Source organism: Phyllobates terribilis, unplaced genomic scaffold (assembly GCF_046119375.1).
Source record: "Phyllobates terribilis strain yellow unplaced genomic scaffold, ASM4611937v1 Scaffold_5__5_contigs__length_657084704, whole genome shotgun sequence".
Classification (NCBI taxonomy): Eukaryota; Metazoa; Chordata; class Amphibia; order Anura; family Dendrobatidae; genus Phyllobates; species Phyllobates terribilis.
Window position 1 is genome coordinate 166,790,549 of NW_027362765.1, and position 16,549 is coordinate 166,807,097.

At 47.5% G+C, this 16,549-nt stretch overlaps 1 protein-coding gene across 1 annotated transcript; it reads left to right on the forward strand.

Moving 5' to 3' along the window:
- LOC141270999 (uncharacterized) lies at positions 1–1,161 on the forward strand. The gene has a single exon (XM_073681099.1). The coding sequence runs from the start codon at positions 221–223 to the stop codon at positions 788–790; it is 570 nt and encodes a 189-aa protein (XP_073537200.1). The 5' UTR covers positions 1–220; the 3' UTR covers positions 791–1,161.
- Positions 1,162–16,549: the final 15,388 nt, after the last annotated feature.

Sequence of the window (16,549 nt, forward strand, 5' to 3'; positions counted from 1 at the left end):
CTGCTGACAGTGTAACTAGTGGTTGTAGTGAAAAGCTCCAACATGGCACAGAGTGACAGAACAAGCAGGAAATTCCTCATGACTCATGAGCATTCATACTTGCTAGGTAATATGGCTTTGGCCAGCAGTGTATATATAGCAGGAGAGCTTTCTGAAAGCATGCACAGCTACCTACTCAAGACCCAGGAGATCCTTACAGAGTGGAACATTTGCAGCAGATATGGGTGGTCTCCTGAGCAGCCTCTACCAAACTCTTCTGAACTTCTCTGGAACCAAAGCCCGGATCCTGCTACTGGGTCTTGATGCTGCTGGAAAGACAACTCTACTATACAGACTGAAGCTGAATGAGATGGTCTGTACAATTCCTACCATCGGATTCAATGTCGAAACTGTGGAACCCACCCGTAACGTCACCTTCACTGTGTGGGACGTGGGAAGTCAGGACAGAATCAGAGCCCTGTGGAAACACTACTTTAAGAACACAGACGGTCTGGTTTTTGTGGTGGACAGTGCCGATCTCGAGAGATTTGAGGAGGCCAAGGCAGAGCTCATCGCCATCCTGGAAAGTGAGGACATGAGAGGTGTCCCCTTCATGGTGATGGCCAATAAGCAAGATCTCCCTGGTGCCCAGAAGCCCATGGAGCTAGCAGAGAAATTGGGACTGATGAAGATAAAAGGACATCAGTGGCACGTTCAAGGCTGTTGTGCTGCCAATGGAGATGGACTTGTGGAGGGGCTGGAGGTCCTCACCAATTTGGTAAAACAGTTTCAAAAGAACAAACAGTTCTGATTGAGAAACTCTCTCTGACAAGAACTGGCACCACGTGTATTTGGCCAAATGTCCTGTGGGTATCACTGGCTCCTTTGCCCATTTTTAAGTCACATATTAAGAATGACTAGTTCCTTAATTTACTTTAAAGCCAGTATCAAGAACGGTTCATATTTCTCTACTAAATCATGATGAAAGCATGCTGCTGTCTGGCCCCTAGCTCGGGGTGTCCCCCATAACAAAGCTGGATTTGCAAGCTCCAGTGGACATTAAGAACTGAATATGGGAAGGTTTCCTAGATCCTTATATTTCCAGATAATAATTTTCTAATTGCATGAACTCACTCTTATCAGAAAGTCTTATTGAGTGCTATATATTGTTCAAACTAAGTATAAGAATGTCATTTTATTGTACACATTTATGTTTTGGACATTGTGCATTTATGATGCTTGAAATTTATTTTTGTTAATAAATGTTAATTCTGAGATGAATAAATCAGTTGATGCTGCATTAAGATTTAATTCTTATCGTATGCACGTATAGTGGGATCATTTGGCTCAATGTGATGATTGCGTCTGGTATGTGAAGGGATTCAGATGATCATGAGAGATCAATATTTCAACATGTAGATAATGTCCTTGCAAATAAGTAACATCTTCCCTTTTGCATGTTCAATATTTTGTCTTTCCTTCACACAATTAATGATACAATCCTCGCTACTTGTAGCCACCACTAGTGGAGCTCACTGCTATGGATTTTTATAGCTACTAGTAAGCTCAATGTGAACTGTTGAAAACTCTATACAATGAGGTCCCCCTAGTGGTGGTTGCAGGGAAGCACTATGATAAAATAATTTTCAGAATAGTATCTATGGAGTAAGGTTTCTCCTTGTGGAGAGTGTGTAGCACCCTGAGGATTCAGCTGCTACAGGGGTATTGCACCTCAAGCCAGAGGTGTGGTATTCCACTCCCGGGTAAGGATGGAGTGTGGAACTGAGCTCAGTAGGCTGCATGCACTACATACATCCCATTTCCGGGGGACAGATCAATGGTACTCCCACTAGAGAAATGTGCAGGTACGACAGTGTCTGTCCCTGGCTGGAGTGGGAGGGGGGTGGAACATCCCAGTAGTGTAGGGGCAGATAGGGGGAGCAGTCTGGGTAATGCTAGGAGCTCATTGGGTGCTGGTCACCTGAGCTCACACATAGAGGGAGTATATAAGGTGGGAACCATCTTAGAACAGGGTCTTTTGTAGAGGTTTGGGCAGACAAGCAGAGCAGCTCAGCCAGCTCCAAGGCCAAGAGAGAGAGAGAGGAGAAAGAAGGACCCAGAGGGGGAGAAGAGAGAACTCCAAGAACCCAAGATTAGATCAGAGGGTGAAGAGTTGGCACAAGGGTACCGGATCCCAAGCTGGTGGAGGGCCCTAATCCTTAGCCAGAGACCGGAGGTCGTGGGCAGGATCTGCCACGACCACCCACTAAATCCACCCGGAAGGCAAACCAAGAATAGGGTCAGGGAACCCAGAGACAAGGGTTTACCAACAAGAGGCCCGAGGAAGCCGGACTTAGGTGGATCCCTGGTGGGGAAGGCCAGAGAGAAGGACAAGTCAGAAAGGGAGCTCAGGACCACGCTCCAGAATCACCTGGGGGTTGGCCGAGTCCAGGACCTGGTGGACGCAGCACGGCTCGGGTGGTCACTCAAGGCCGGAGTGACCAGAACAACAGCAGTAAGTAAAGACCCTGAACTGCACAGCCCGACTCTGAGTCTCATTACCATCCTCACTGCACCTCCACAACCACCATCCTCTACACCTGACCCCCTGAGGCTATACCCCTCCCGTTGGGGGTTATACTACCTGAGCTGCACACACATCACCAGCCTCAGCGGACCCTGCTGCAGCGGCGGCCGTATTGACCGCAATTCAACGGGTGGCGTAGTCGACATAAAAGAACATCTAGTAACATCTATAAGGACTGCCACACACTGAGCTTGACACCCTGGGCACGGACCGGGTCACCGCCACTCGGAGACTACAACCTCCATCTGATCCGGCTCCGGGTATCCCCCAAACAACACTGGCCCAGGGGGTGCGTCAACTTTGGCGTAGTCGGCAGGATAACGTGCCCGCAACAACCGGGTACTGCGTGCCTGAAGAAAAGTTCACCGTTACCTTAAAAAGAAGTCTCCCGCCGGTTCCGGAGGGTCCCCGCCATCGGGCCCCATCACAGGTCGTTTCCCGCCGGTTGTCCGCCATTTGCAGCTTTTTCCCGCCATCCATGGAGTTTCCCGCCACTGGGAGACGATTCCCGCCATTTCCAAAGATTTCCCGCCTTGGAAGAGCGGACGCCATTATGGGCGTGCCAGAGGGTGGCAAGAGGCCACCTCCCATCGTGGGCCAGGTCGAAGAATGGCGCCAAAAGCGGAAACCGCGCCCACCAACAGAGACTGTGATGCTGGAAGTGTCCATCAGCGTGAGAGAACTGCCCCTGGAACTGACAATCACTAAGTTGCCCCGGGACCACCCTCAATGTGGGCGGAGACAGAACAAGAGAGCAAAGATGGGTGTCGCCTGGAGCGGTCTGGAGAGAGCGCACCCGGAGACAAGAAGTCTGGAGAGGACTCCGGAGAAGTCGCACCCGGAGATGGAAGGAGAGGCAGGCAGCACCGACCCAGTGGTCAGGAGCCTGTTGCAAGCGACAACCCCACTAGGCTTAGTGGAGATCCTGGCACAGCTCCCCCGAGACCGGGAGTGTGCGCAGACTGCGCTGGAGAGCCTCGCACGGAGGATGGCCCGGGTGCAGCGAGAGACGTTGGCGGAGTGGAGCCGAGAGATGGCCCAGCAGACCGAAACCCGTCAGCGGAGCACGCCACCCGAGACGAGGAGACAGACCGCCTCTGAGGATGGTGCAGGAGGACTGAAGGCCGGAGACGGCGCCGAGAAGGGAGCTGAACGGACGGAGGCAGGTAAAGGGGACGTCTCTACCCCGAGCCGGGAAACCGCGTGCCTGCCCCAGCTCCCCGTCGCAGAGCCCGAAGTTCCCCCTGCCGTGCCCGTCGCTGCATCGTCACCGCCGCCGACTAGGCCTCAACCGGAACCCGCGGCCGCGACCCCTGTGACGTCACGCGCTTCGACCCTGAGCGCGGCAAAGCAGGAAATACCATCGGCCTGGTCGCAAGGTCTAGTACCCCCGGGCGCCGCAATTCCAACAGCGCCCCCTACCTCCGCGGAGCCACCGGCCTGGTCGCAGGGCCGAGTAACCACGGGCGCCGCCGTTCTTACGGTGCCCTTTTCCTTTAGCGTGCCCCAAGCCTGGTCGCAAGGCCTGGTCAACCCAGGCGCCGCTACCACCACAGCGCCCATAACACCTAAAGTACCGCACCTGGGTGAGGACCTGTTCGCCCAGCATACGTGCCCGGATGGGCAGCCCTTTGTATGGCCCCAGGAGTACATTCAGCTGGAACTCCAGAGAGCAAGGCCCATGTGCGAGCCCCTGATTCCGGCTCCGAAGCCTGTAAAGAGGACCTCACCCCCGCTGGAGGAGGCACAGTTTGAGTGGGACCCCACCGGAGGAGACCTCATGGGGTTCACTCAGGAGACTCGGGCGGCCGCAGCGGAGCGTGCAGAGTGCTGCCGCCAGCAGCTCGAGGTCTTCGAGAAGGAGCGGAGAGAGAGGCGGGTCCGGGAACAGCAAGCACAGATAAGGAGCGCGGAGCAGAAGAGCCGGACCAGGAGGAATCCCCGTGCAGCTCATGGTCCCCCTTCCACCGGGACTGTGATAAAATTCAACATGCAGCATGGGTGGGGCTTCATAAAAGACCATCATACCCCCGGCGACGTCTTTGTCACACGCAGAGACGTAGAAAGCCATCTGCCGGAGGGACACAGAGGTCGTGACCTGTATGTAGGGGACGAGGTCACCTTCACCCGGCACAAGTGTGCCAAAGGGCCCTACGCCCTCCATGTGCATCGCCTGACGGAGGAGGAGCTGCGGTGTGAGGAGGAGCAAGAGGACCCGGACGGGTCTGAAACTGAAACCAACCAACAAGAAAGAGCAGGAGGACGCCGTCGTTGAAGTACGGTAGAGAGAGACTGTATAAAGTTGCCCGTCGGGGTACCAAGAACTGTTACTTATTTAAAATATGTTCCCCGTTGGGACAAAGTGTGAACTGATGCCCGTGTGTCCCTAGTTCCTAATACCTGGCCGAGGACTGAGAGCGGCCATATCCCCTTTGTATATAGTTGCGCTTCCTAAAGCGCCCCCTACTGGTTTTATGGGAAAACCATTTTTCTTCAAGAGACTGTCGCACTTTACCCGGTGACAAGTTGCACCGTGACCGGAGGAACCAGAGACAGGAATGTTTACAAGAATGTTATTTATGAAAACGTTTTATTGCTGATATATATATGATGTTTTATATGTTTATATGTTGATGTTTATGAAAAAATTGTATGTTTTGGATGTTTTTTATATCTTACAGCCCGAGGACGTGCTGTGATTTACCAGGGGGGAATGTAGCACCCTGAGGATTCGGCTGCTACAGGGGTATTGCACCTCAAGCCAGAGGTGTGGTATTCCACTCCCGGGTAAGGATGGAGTGTGGAACTGAGCTCAGTAGGCTGCATGCACTACATACATCCCATTTCCGGGGGACAGATCAATGGTACTTCCACTAGAGAAATGTGCAGGTACGACAGTGTCTGTCCCTGGCTGGAGTGGGAGGGGGGTGGAACATCCCAGTAGTGTAGGGGCAGATAGGGGGAGCAGTCTGGGTAATGCTAGGAGCTCATTGGGTGCTGGTCACCTGAGCTCACACATAGAGGGAGTATATAAGGTGGGAACCATCTTAGAACAGGGTCTTTTGTAGAGGTTTGGGCAGACAAGCAGAGCAGCTCAGCCAGCTCCAAGGCCAAGAGAGAGAGAGAGGAGAAAGAAGAACCCAGAGGGGGAGAAGAGAGAACTCCAAGAACCCAAGATTAGATCAGAGGGTGAAGAGTTGGCACAAGGGTACCGGATCCCAAGCTGGTGGAGGGCCCTAATCCTTAGCCAGAGACCGGAGGTCGTGGGCAGGATCTGCCACGACCACCCACTAAATCCACCCGGAAGGCAAACCAAGAATAGGGTCAGGGAACCCAGAGACAAGGGTTTACCAACAAGAGGCCCGAGGGAGCCGGACTTAGGTGGATCCCTGGTGGGGAAGGCCAGAGAGAAGGACAAGTCAGAAAGGGAGCTCAGGACCACGCTCCAGAATCACCTGGGGGTTGGCCGAGTCCAGGACCTGGTGGACGCAGCACGGCTCGGGTGGTCACTCAAGGCTGGAGTGACCAGAACAACAGCAGTAAGTAAAGACCCTGAACTGCACAGCCCGACTCTGAGTCTCATTACCATCCTCACTGCACCTCCACAACCACCATCCTCTACACCTGACCCCCTGAGGCTATACCCCTCCCGTTGGGGGTTATACTACCTGAGCTGCACACACATCACCAGCCTCAGCGGACCCTGCTGCAGCGGCGGCCGTATTGACCGCAATTCAACGGGTGGCGTAGTCGACATAAAAGAACATCTAGTAACATCTATAAGGACTGCCACACACTGAGCTTGACACCCTGGGCACGGACCGGGTCACCGCCACTCGGAGACTACAACCCCCATCTGATCCGGCTCCGGGTATCCCCCAAACAACACTGGCCCAGGGGGTGCGTCAAGTGACATGCCTGGTCTGGCACGCCAGTATGAGGAGACTTAAACGCCTTGCATGCTCCTCTGGTGAATTAAATATGCAAATCGTCTGTTCAGAGAGGAAGAGGACTAGAACTCTAGTACCACCTTTTGGAAGTAGCAATCCTACAAGTCAAGCTCGTTAAAGGGTCGATAATGACTTGTACGGTTGCTACTTCCAATATGTGGCACTAGAGTTCAAGTCCTCTTCCTCTCTGAAGAGACAATCTGCATATTTCAGAATAGTAGTTATTGAGTTAATGGGGGACATACAGTACATACCAGGATGGGAAGCATATAAACTAGGATTAGGCACATATATACCAGAAAGGGGGACATATATACCAGGATAGGGAACATATACTGTATACCAAGAAGGGGCTCAGGATTTGGGATACATATACCAGGATGGGGACATATATACCAAGAAGGGGCCCAGGATTGGGGACATATATACCAGGATGGGGGGACATATATACCAGGTTGAGCCGAGGATGGGGAACATATATACCAGGATGGGGACATATATACCAGGAAAGGGCCCAGGATTGGGGACATACATACCAGAATTGGAGACATATATACCATGATGGGGGACATAAATACCAGGATGAGGAACATATATACCAGGATGCGGGACATATATACCAAAAAGAGGCCCAGGATTCGGGACATATATACCAGGATCGGGGATGTATATACCAGGATTGGGGACAGATATACCAAGAAGGGGGACATATATACCAGGATGGGGGACATATATACCAGGATGAGCCCAGAATGGGGAACATATATACCAGAAAAGGGCCCAGGATGGAGGACATATATACCAAGATGGGGGACATATACTAGGAAGGGGTCCAGGATTGGGAGCATATATATATACAGTGGTGGCCAAAAGTATTGGCACCCCTGCAATTCTGTCAGATAATACTCAGTTTCTTCCTGAAAATGATTGCAATCACAAATTCTTTGGTATTATTATCTTCATTTAATTTGTCTTCAATGAAAAAACACAAAAAGAATTGTCCTAAAGCCAAATTGGATATAATTCCACACCAAACCTAAAAAAGGGGGTGGACAAAAGTATTGGCACTGTTTGAAAAATCATGTGACGCTTCTCTAATTCGTGTAATTAACAGCACCTGTAACTTACCTCTGGCACCTAACAGGTGTTGGCAATAACTAAATCACACTTGCAGCCAGTTAACATGGATTAAAGTTGACTCAACCTCTGTCCTGTGTCCTTGTGTGTACCACATTGAGCGTGGAGAAAAGAAAGAAGACCAAAGAACTGTCTGAGGACTTGAGAAACCAAATTGTGAAGAAGCATGAGCAATCTCAAGTCTACAAGTCCATCTCCAAAGACCTGAATGTTCCTGTGTCTTCCGTGGGCAGTGTCATCAAGAAGTTTAAAGGCCATGGCACTGTGGCTAACCTCCCTAGATGTGGATGGAAAAGAAAAATTGACGAGAGATTTCAACACAAGATTGTGCGGATGGTGGATAAAGAACCTCGACTAACATCCAAACAAGTTCAAGCTGCCCTGCAGTCCGAGGGTACAACAGTGTCAACCCGTACTATCCATCGGCGTCTGAATGAAAAGAGACTGTATGGTAGGATACCCAGGAAGACGCCACTTCTTACCCCGAGACATAAAAAAGCCAGGCTGGAGTTTGCCAAAACTTACCTGAGAAAGACTAAAACGTTTTGGAAGAATGTTCTCTGGTCAGATGAGACAAAAGTAGAGCTTTTTGGGAAAAAGCATCAACATAGAGTGTACAGGAAAAAAAAAGAGACATTCAAAGAAAAGAACACGGTCCCTACAGTCAAACATGGCGGAGGTTCCCTGATGTTTTGGGGTTGCTTTGCTGCCTCTGGCACTGGACTGCTTGACCGTGTGCATGGCATTATGAAGTCTGAAGACTACCAACAAATTTTACAGCATAAAGTAGGGCCCAGTGTGAGAAAGCTGGTTCTCCCTCAGAGGTCATGGGTCTTCAAGCAGGACAATGACCCAAAACACACTTCCAAAAGCACTATAAAATGGTTTGAGAGAAAGCACTGGAGACTTCTAAGGTGGCCAGCAATGAGTCCAGACCTGAATCCCATAGAACAGGGTTCCCCAACTCCAGTCCTCAAGGCCCACCAACAGGTCATGTTTTCAGGATTTCCTTAGTATTGCACAGGTGATGGGATTGTTGCCTGTGCAGGTGATGGAATTATCACCTGTGTAATACTAAGGAAATCCTGAAAACATGACCTGTTGGTGGGCCTTGAGGACTGGAGTTGGGGAACCCTGCCATAGAACACCTGTGGAGAGATCTCAAAATGGCAGTTTGGAGAAGGCATCCTTCAAATATCAGGGACCTGGAGCAGTTTGCCAAAGAAGAATGGTCTACAATTCCAGCAGAGCATTGTAAGAAACTCATTGATGGTTACCGGAAGCGGTTGTTCGCAGTTATTTTGGCTAAAGGTTGTGCAACCAAGTATTAGGCTGAGGGTGCCAATACTTTTGTCTGGCCCATTTTTGGAGTTTTGTGTGAAATGATCAATGATTTGATTTTTGCTTCATTCTCTTTTGTGTTTTTTCCTTGCAAGCAAATTAAATGAAGATAATAATACCAAAGAATTTGTGATTGCAATCATTTTCAGGAAGAAACTGAGTATTATCTCACAGAATTGCAGGGGTGCCAATACTTTTGGCCACCACTGTGTATATATATATATATATATATATATATACAGTACAGACCAAAAGTTTGGACACACCTCATTTAAAGATTTTTCTGTATTTTCATGACTATGAAAATTGTACATTCACACTGAAGGCATCAAAACTATGAATTAACACATGTGGAATTATATACTTAACAAAAAAGTGTGAAACAACTGAAAATATGTCTTATATTCAAGGTTCTTCAAAGTAGCCACCTTTTGCTTTGATGACGGCTTTGCACACTCTTGGCATTCTCTTGATGAGCTTCAAGAGGTAGTCACCGGAAATGGTTTTCACTTCACAGGTGTTCCCTGTCAGGTTTAATAAGTGGGATTTCTTGCCTTATAAATGGGATTGGGACCATCATTTGTGTTGTGCAGAAGTCAGGTGGATACACAGCTGATAGTCCTACTGAATAGACTGTTAGAATTTGTATTATGGCAAGAAAAAAGCAGCTAAGTAAAGAAAAACAAGTGGCCATCATTACTTTAAGAAATGAAGGTCAGTCAGTGCGAAAAATTGGGCAAACTTTGAAAGTGTCCCCAAGTGCAGTTGCAAAAACCATCAAGCGCTACAAAGAAACTGGCTCACATGAGGACTTCCCCAGGAAATTAAGACCAAGAGACACCTCTGCTTCTGAGGATAAGTTTATCCGAGTCACCAGCCTCAGAAATCGCAGGTTAACAGCAGCTCAGATTAGAGACCAGGTGGTGTGGGGGTGCTTTGCTGGTGACACTGTTGGGGATTTATTCAAAATTGGAGGCATACTGAACCAGCATGGCTACCACAGCATCTTGCAGCGGCATGCTATTCCATCCGGTTTGCGTTTAGTTGGACCATCATTTATTTTTCAACAGGACAATGACCACAAACACACCTCCAGGCTGTGTAAGGGCTATTTGACCATGAAGGACAGTGATGGGGTGCTACGCCAGATGACCTGGCCTCCACAGTCACCAGACCTGAACCCAATCGAGATGATTTGGGGTGAGCTGGACCGCAGAGGGAAGGCAAAAGGGCCAACAAGTGCTAAGCATCTCTGGGAACTCCTTCAAGATTGTTGGAAGACCATTTCCGGTGACTACCTCTTGAAGCTCATCAAGAGAATGCCAAGAGTGTGCAAAGCAGTCATCAAAGCAAAATGTGACTACTTTGAAGAACCTAGAATATAAGACATATTTTCAGTTGTTTCACACTTTTTTGGTAAGTATATAATTCCACATGTGTTAATTCATAGTTTCGGTGCCTTCAGTGTGAATGTACAATTTTCAAAGTCATGAAAATACAGAAAAATCTTTAAATGAGAAGGTGTGTCCAAACTTTTGGTCTGTACTGTATATATATGTAAGGTGCCTCAGCGAGGTAGTCGTGGGCGAGCTGTAGCCCCTGCTCGCTCTGGCACCCTACAGACAATATGTGTCCTCTCTCTGATGTGTGGCTGTGTATGTGGTGTTCTCCACTTACTTCAAACCATCTGATCGCGGCTGTCTCCAGGCATTTCTCTTCTGGGACCAGGGCAGCAATAAATTCAGAGGACATGAGGTTCTGAACCAGAACTTGGACTTTACTTGGGGAAGAGGAATATGTACAATATTTACAGGCAGATATAATGGATAAGGCCCGACAGGTTATTATCTCCCTCACAGGCGCTTGCAACATCTTCAGCCCTGGTTCCCTCTTTAAGTGAAGCATCTCTGTGACTCTAATCTCTAGCCCAAGAGACTCTTCTGCAATACCAACAGTGTTCCGGATCCAATATCTCCCCCGCGTCTTAGCCTGGAGTCCTATTTATCTTCCTCTGCTTCCTGCAGACTAGAAGTGCCCTGGTCCTCAATACCTCTGTTGAGTTTCTCCGGCCGGCTAACAGGACTCTTGCGTAGGGAGACTTTTACACTGGTGATCCCACTGACTGAGGGTATGGAGCTCCCATCTACCCTAGCAGCCACCATATAGTCAGGCTGCCCGTACAGTTCACTGTCCTATCTCTTACTACTCATCACTTCCTGCTCCTGGAAACTAAGCAGGGATTTTCCTAATGTGCCCACCCTCTGTGGGCTGCCGTCACACAGCATTAACCCCATCACTGTCTGTAACACTGCTAGCAGACTCAACCTGACATCTGCACCCAGGACAGTGGCATCTTGTGGCTGGTTACAGGTACTGCAGCCCACAAGGAATTATGCCAGGAACAAGCTCTATAACACTCAAGGCTTGATCAGGGCACTAAGTTCCCCCATCTACTCTACTGACTGGACCACTGAAGCTAACCCCTCAGCTTGGCCTACCAACAGTTCAGAGAGGTCTAACTACGGGAACACTTTCTTTAACTACTTCAATGCCAAAGGAAGGCTACGTCCTTCCCCAATATTACATATATACCAGGATGGGGGAAATATATAGCAGGATGGAGACTTGCTCTATTGGGTTTAGGCCAGGGCTCTGGCTGGGCCAGTCAAGAATGGTCACAGAGTTGTTCTGAAGCGACTCTTTTGTTATTTTAGCTGTGTGCTTAGGGTCATTGTCTTGTTGGAAGGTGAACCTTTCGGCCAAGTCTGAGGTCCAGAGCACTCTGGAAGAGGTTTTCATCCAGGATATCTCTGTACTTGGCCGCATTTATGTTTCCTTCAATTACAAAAAGTCAGCCTGTCCCTGCAGCTGAAAAACACCCCCATAGCATGATGCTGCCACCACCATGTTGGGATTGTATTGGGCAGGTGATGAGCAGTGCCTGATTTTCTCAACATATACCGCTTAGAATTATCACCAAAAAGTTCTATCTTCATCTCATCAGACCAGAGAATCTTATTTCTCGTAGTCTGGGAGTCCTTCATGTGTTTTTGAGCAACCTCTATGCAGGCTTTCATATGTCTTACATTGAGGAGAGGCTTCCGTCGGGCCACTCTGCCATAAAGGCCCAACTGGTGGAGGGCTGCAGTGATAGTTGACTTTATGGAACTTTCTCCCATCTCCCTACTGCATCTCTGGAGCTCAGCCACAGTGATCTTGGGTTCTTCGTTACCTCTGTCACCAAGGCTCTTCTCCCACGAATGTTTCTTTCGCATTCCTCACATGTATTAAAGCTGTCAAACTATCGCAATTCATGCACACGGGAGTGATTCAAACATATCACTGAGTACGCTGAAGATACTCGGTACTCGCCCGAGGGTTAACCGAACATACTCGCTACACACCAACTTTCTTTTGCTTCAGCCAGACTACAATAACAAGTTCCCCACCATCCCCCTGGGGATCTGCTAAAACACTCCCTGTTTCCTGTGACTGCGTTAACCCCTCTAGTTGCTGGATGCTTGTGAAGCACAACACTTCCTGTCTTCTGTGCTTGTGTTATTTGTAACAGTTGCTGGATGCTTTGGAAGCAATAGCACTACTTCTGCATGTCACACCTGGTAAATCTGTATCCAGTTGTCATAGAAAATATTAAGATTTATAAAGCCACTGTAATTAAGGGGCATTCATCCCCCCCTCCGTCCTCCCCTTTCACACAGATTTCCAGTAAGGAAATCAAGAGCTGACAGTCTGAGTCTCCTAGAAACTAGACTAGTACAATGGACATAAAGGGAGTAGGAAATTAGGTATAGTTGGTATGAGGCAATCTTAATTAAAATGCAGGCCGCTCCTTTTGGAAATGAAAGAACCCATCAGTACCAACCAGGATGGCTATTGTGCGTAGACAGAGAGTTCTATATTGGACAGGTAATTGAGACAGAAAAGGTCTTTTAAGCGGGTTGGACAACAAAGTTACATGTGTTTACAGATAGCAAACTGGAAGAGCCTATTGTCTCTCCAGAAAATACATCCTGAATTTAAATGACACCTGGGCTCCCTCAGAGAAAATGTTATGCATTTACAAAATTCCATTTACAAAATCTATCTCCGAAAGCAAATTGGAAATATCAGGGAGTGTATGGATCCAATAGTAATGGGACATACATTTTCAGCTTCAGGGCTAATAGGGAAGAAAATATGCATAACTGTGAACTTGCCTATAAGCCCTAAATCCATAGTAACCGGATAACTGACAACAGGCATGTCGTGCTTGGAAAGGTGAAATCTCGATGGAAAATATGGTGGCAATCTCAAACTTCTACAGTCATCAGGAGGGGAGATAATTCATAACTTGGGAATTTCATAAAATCCTGAAGGGCTGAGGACATCCCACAACCCTGCCCAAGTGAGATCATCACGGGGGTGTGTGTGGGTGTAACTCAGGTGCTGATAAAAGGTCAAGACAAATTATAATCTGTGTTCAATGCTGAGGAAGATACATGCCATTGTAGGCTTGATCCCGTTAACCAGACGTTTTCAATCGGATAGCTTCCATCCGCTAGCTGAGTCGTCTCTGTGATCAGCGTAGTAAGTTCTTTTGTTTTATCATTTTATTTTATGTAACTTTATATGCTGTATTGTTTTGTCCCCTTTGTAAAATCTTTTGTATATTTTTTTATAAACACTGCCTATCATTTTGGATTAAATATAAAATGTAATAGTTCTGTTCCTTTTGTTCTGTAAACTGCTCCTTGAAGCCATACGCTACCTACCAGGCATCCTGAATATAAAAAAGACTGGTGGTGGCAGTGATAAGCACTTGGATTATTGTGGGGCTAGCTGTGACCGTACTGGTGGTATATATACATATTCCATGCGTTTGAATAGGAGGTGTATATACCATACGCTCACTGTTAGTTTCCCGATAACTGGTCTATTAGTGGAAACAGCCTGCGGCCTCCTCTGTTAATTGTCAGTCAATCGCGTAATTGTTCGGACAATAGGGGTCAGCAGAGAGTTATTCTCTCCTAAGATAACAGTGTGGGCGGTTCAGTTATGACCCCCCCTGGCTGCGGTCTTTGACACCAGTGATGACAGACTTTTCCATTCCTGAGATAGGAGATGACAGTTACTGTGGATTCAATTCTATGTAGACTTGAGGAGGGCTGAGCTAGACAGAGCTCATCCCCCTCCTATCTACATGGTATCTTATCAGTAACAACTGCCATCTCCTACCTCAGTAATGTAAGAATATGTCTTCACCGAATACAGATTTTACTTCAGAATTGAGAATTTTGATAATGACTGATCAATTCTGGCAGAGCTAAAATAAAATAAATCAGTTTTGGCAGAGAAAGAAGCAGATTTCTCTGATAAGATACATTACAAAGTTGCTTATTTTCATGGGTACTATTGATTTATGAAATAAAAATTAAAATGACGGTCACTTTTTAACCTACACCAAAAAGTCATAGAGAAAAAAAAAAAATCAAAAGACAAGAATTTTGATTTTTAAGTCCAACACTTAAAAAAAACTTTGAACAAACAGTCATATGTACCCCAAAACGGTACCAATAAAAACTACAGCTCAACACGCAAAAAACAAGCACCCATGTAGCTCCATTGACAGTAAAAAAAAGAATGGATGAGATGACAACACAAGCATATATACACTGCTCAAAAAAATAAAGGGAACACTTAAACAACAGAATATAACTCCAAGTAAATCAAACTTCTGTGAAATCAAACAGTCCACTTAGGAAGCAACACTGATTGACAATCAATTTCACATGCGTTTTGCAAATGGAATAGACAATAGATGGAAATTATTGGGAATTATCAAGACACCCTCAATAAAGGAGTGGTTCTGCAGGTGGGGACCACAGACCACATCTCAGTACCAATGCTTTCTGGCTGATGTTTTAGTCACTTTTGAATGTTGGTTGTGCTTTCACATTCGTGGTAGCATGAGACGGACTCTACAACCCACAGAAGTTGCTCAGGTAGTGCAGGTCATCTAGAATGGCACATCAATGCGAGCTGTGGCAAGAAGGTTTACTGTGTCTGTCAGCCTAGTGTCCAGAGGCTGGAAGCACTACCAGGAGACAGGCCAGTACACCAGGAGATGTGGAGGATGCCGTAGGAGGGCAACAACCCAGCAGCAGGACCGCTACCTCCGCCTTTGTGCAAGGAGGAACAGGAGGAGCTCTGCCAGAGCCTTGCAAAGTGACCTCCAGCCGGCCACAAATGTGCATGTGTCTGCACAAACGGTTTGAAACCGACTCCATGAGGGTGGTATGAGGGCCCGATGTCCACAGATGGGGGTTGTGCTCACAGCCCAACACCGTGCAGGATGCTTGGCATTTGCCACAGAACACCAGGATTGGCAAAATCGCCACTGGCGCCCTGTGCTCTTCACAAATGTAAGCAGGTTCACACTGAGCACATGTGACAGACGTGACAGAGTCTGGAGATGCCGTGGAGAGCGATCTGCTGCCTGCAACATCCTTCAGCATGACCAGTTTGGCAGTGGGTCAGTAATGGTGTGGGGTGGCATTTCTTTGGAGGGCCGCACAGCCCTCCATGTGCTCGCCAGAGGTAGCCTGACTGCCATTAGGTACCGAGATGAGATCCTCAGACCCCTTGTGAGATTATGGTGTTGTTCAGTTGGCCCTGGGTTCCTCCTAATGCAGGACAATGCTAGACCTCATGTGGCTGGAGTGTGTCAGCAGTTCCTGCAAGATGAAGGCATTGAAGCTATGGACTGGCCCACCCGTTCCCCAGATCTGAATCCGATTGAACACATCTGGGACATCATGTCTCGCTCCATCCACCAACGTCACGTTGCACCACAGATTGTCCAAGAGTTGGCAGATGCTTTAGTATAGGTCTGGGAGGAGATCCCACAGGAGACCATCCGCAACCTCATCAGGAGCATGCCCAGGCATTGTAGGGAGGTCATACAGGCACGTGGAGGCCACACACAATACTAAGCCTCATTTTGACTTGTTTTAAGGACATTACATCAAAGTTGGATCAGCCTGTAGTGTGTTTTTCCACTTTAATTTTGGGGGTGACTCCAAATCCAGGCCTCCATTGGTTAATAAATTTGATTTCCATTGATGATTTTTGTGTGATTTTGTTGTCAGCCACATTCAACTTTGTACAGAACAAAGTATTCAATGAGAATATTTCATTCATTCAGATCTAGGATGTGTTATTTGAGTGTTTCCTTTATTTTTTGAGCAGTGTATATTTTTTTTTACAAATGTCTACATTTTTAAAAAGCAGTAAAATGTCAAAGAAACTATATAACATTGGTATCATCGTAATCGTACTGACTGTGGAAAGCTGTACAATGAACATCGTAAAAAGAAATTCCAAAAATAATGCCATAATTTTATTTTTTTTAAGTATTTCACCCTACTTGAAGTTTTTTTTTCTGATTCTCGGTGCATTATATGGTAAAGTAATTGGTGTCATTCAAAGCAACAACTTATCCCTCAAAAAAAACATGTCATCTTATGGCTATGTTAATGACTCGCCCCCTGGGCCG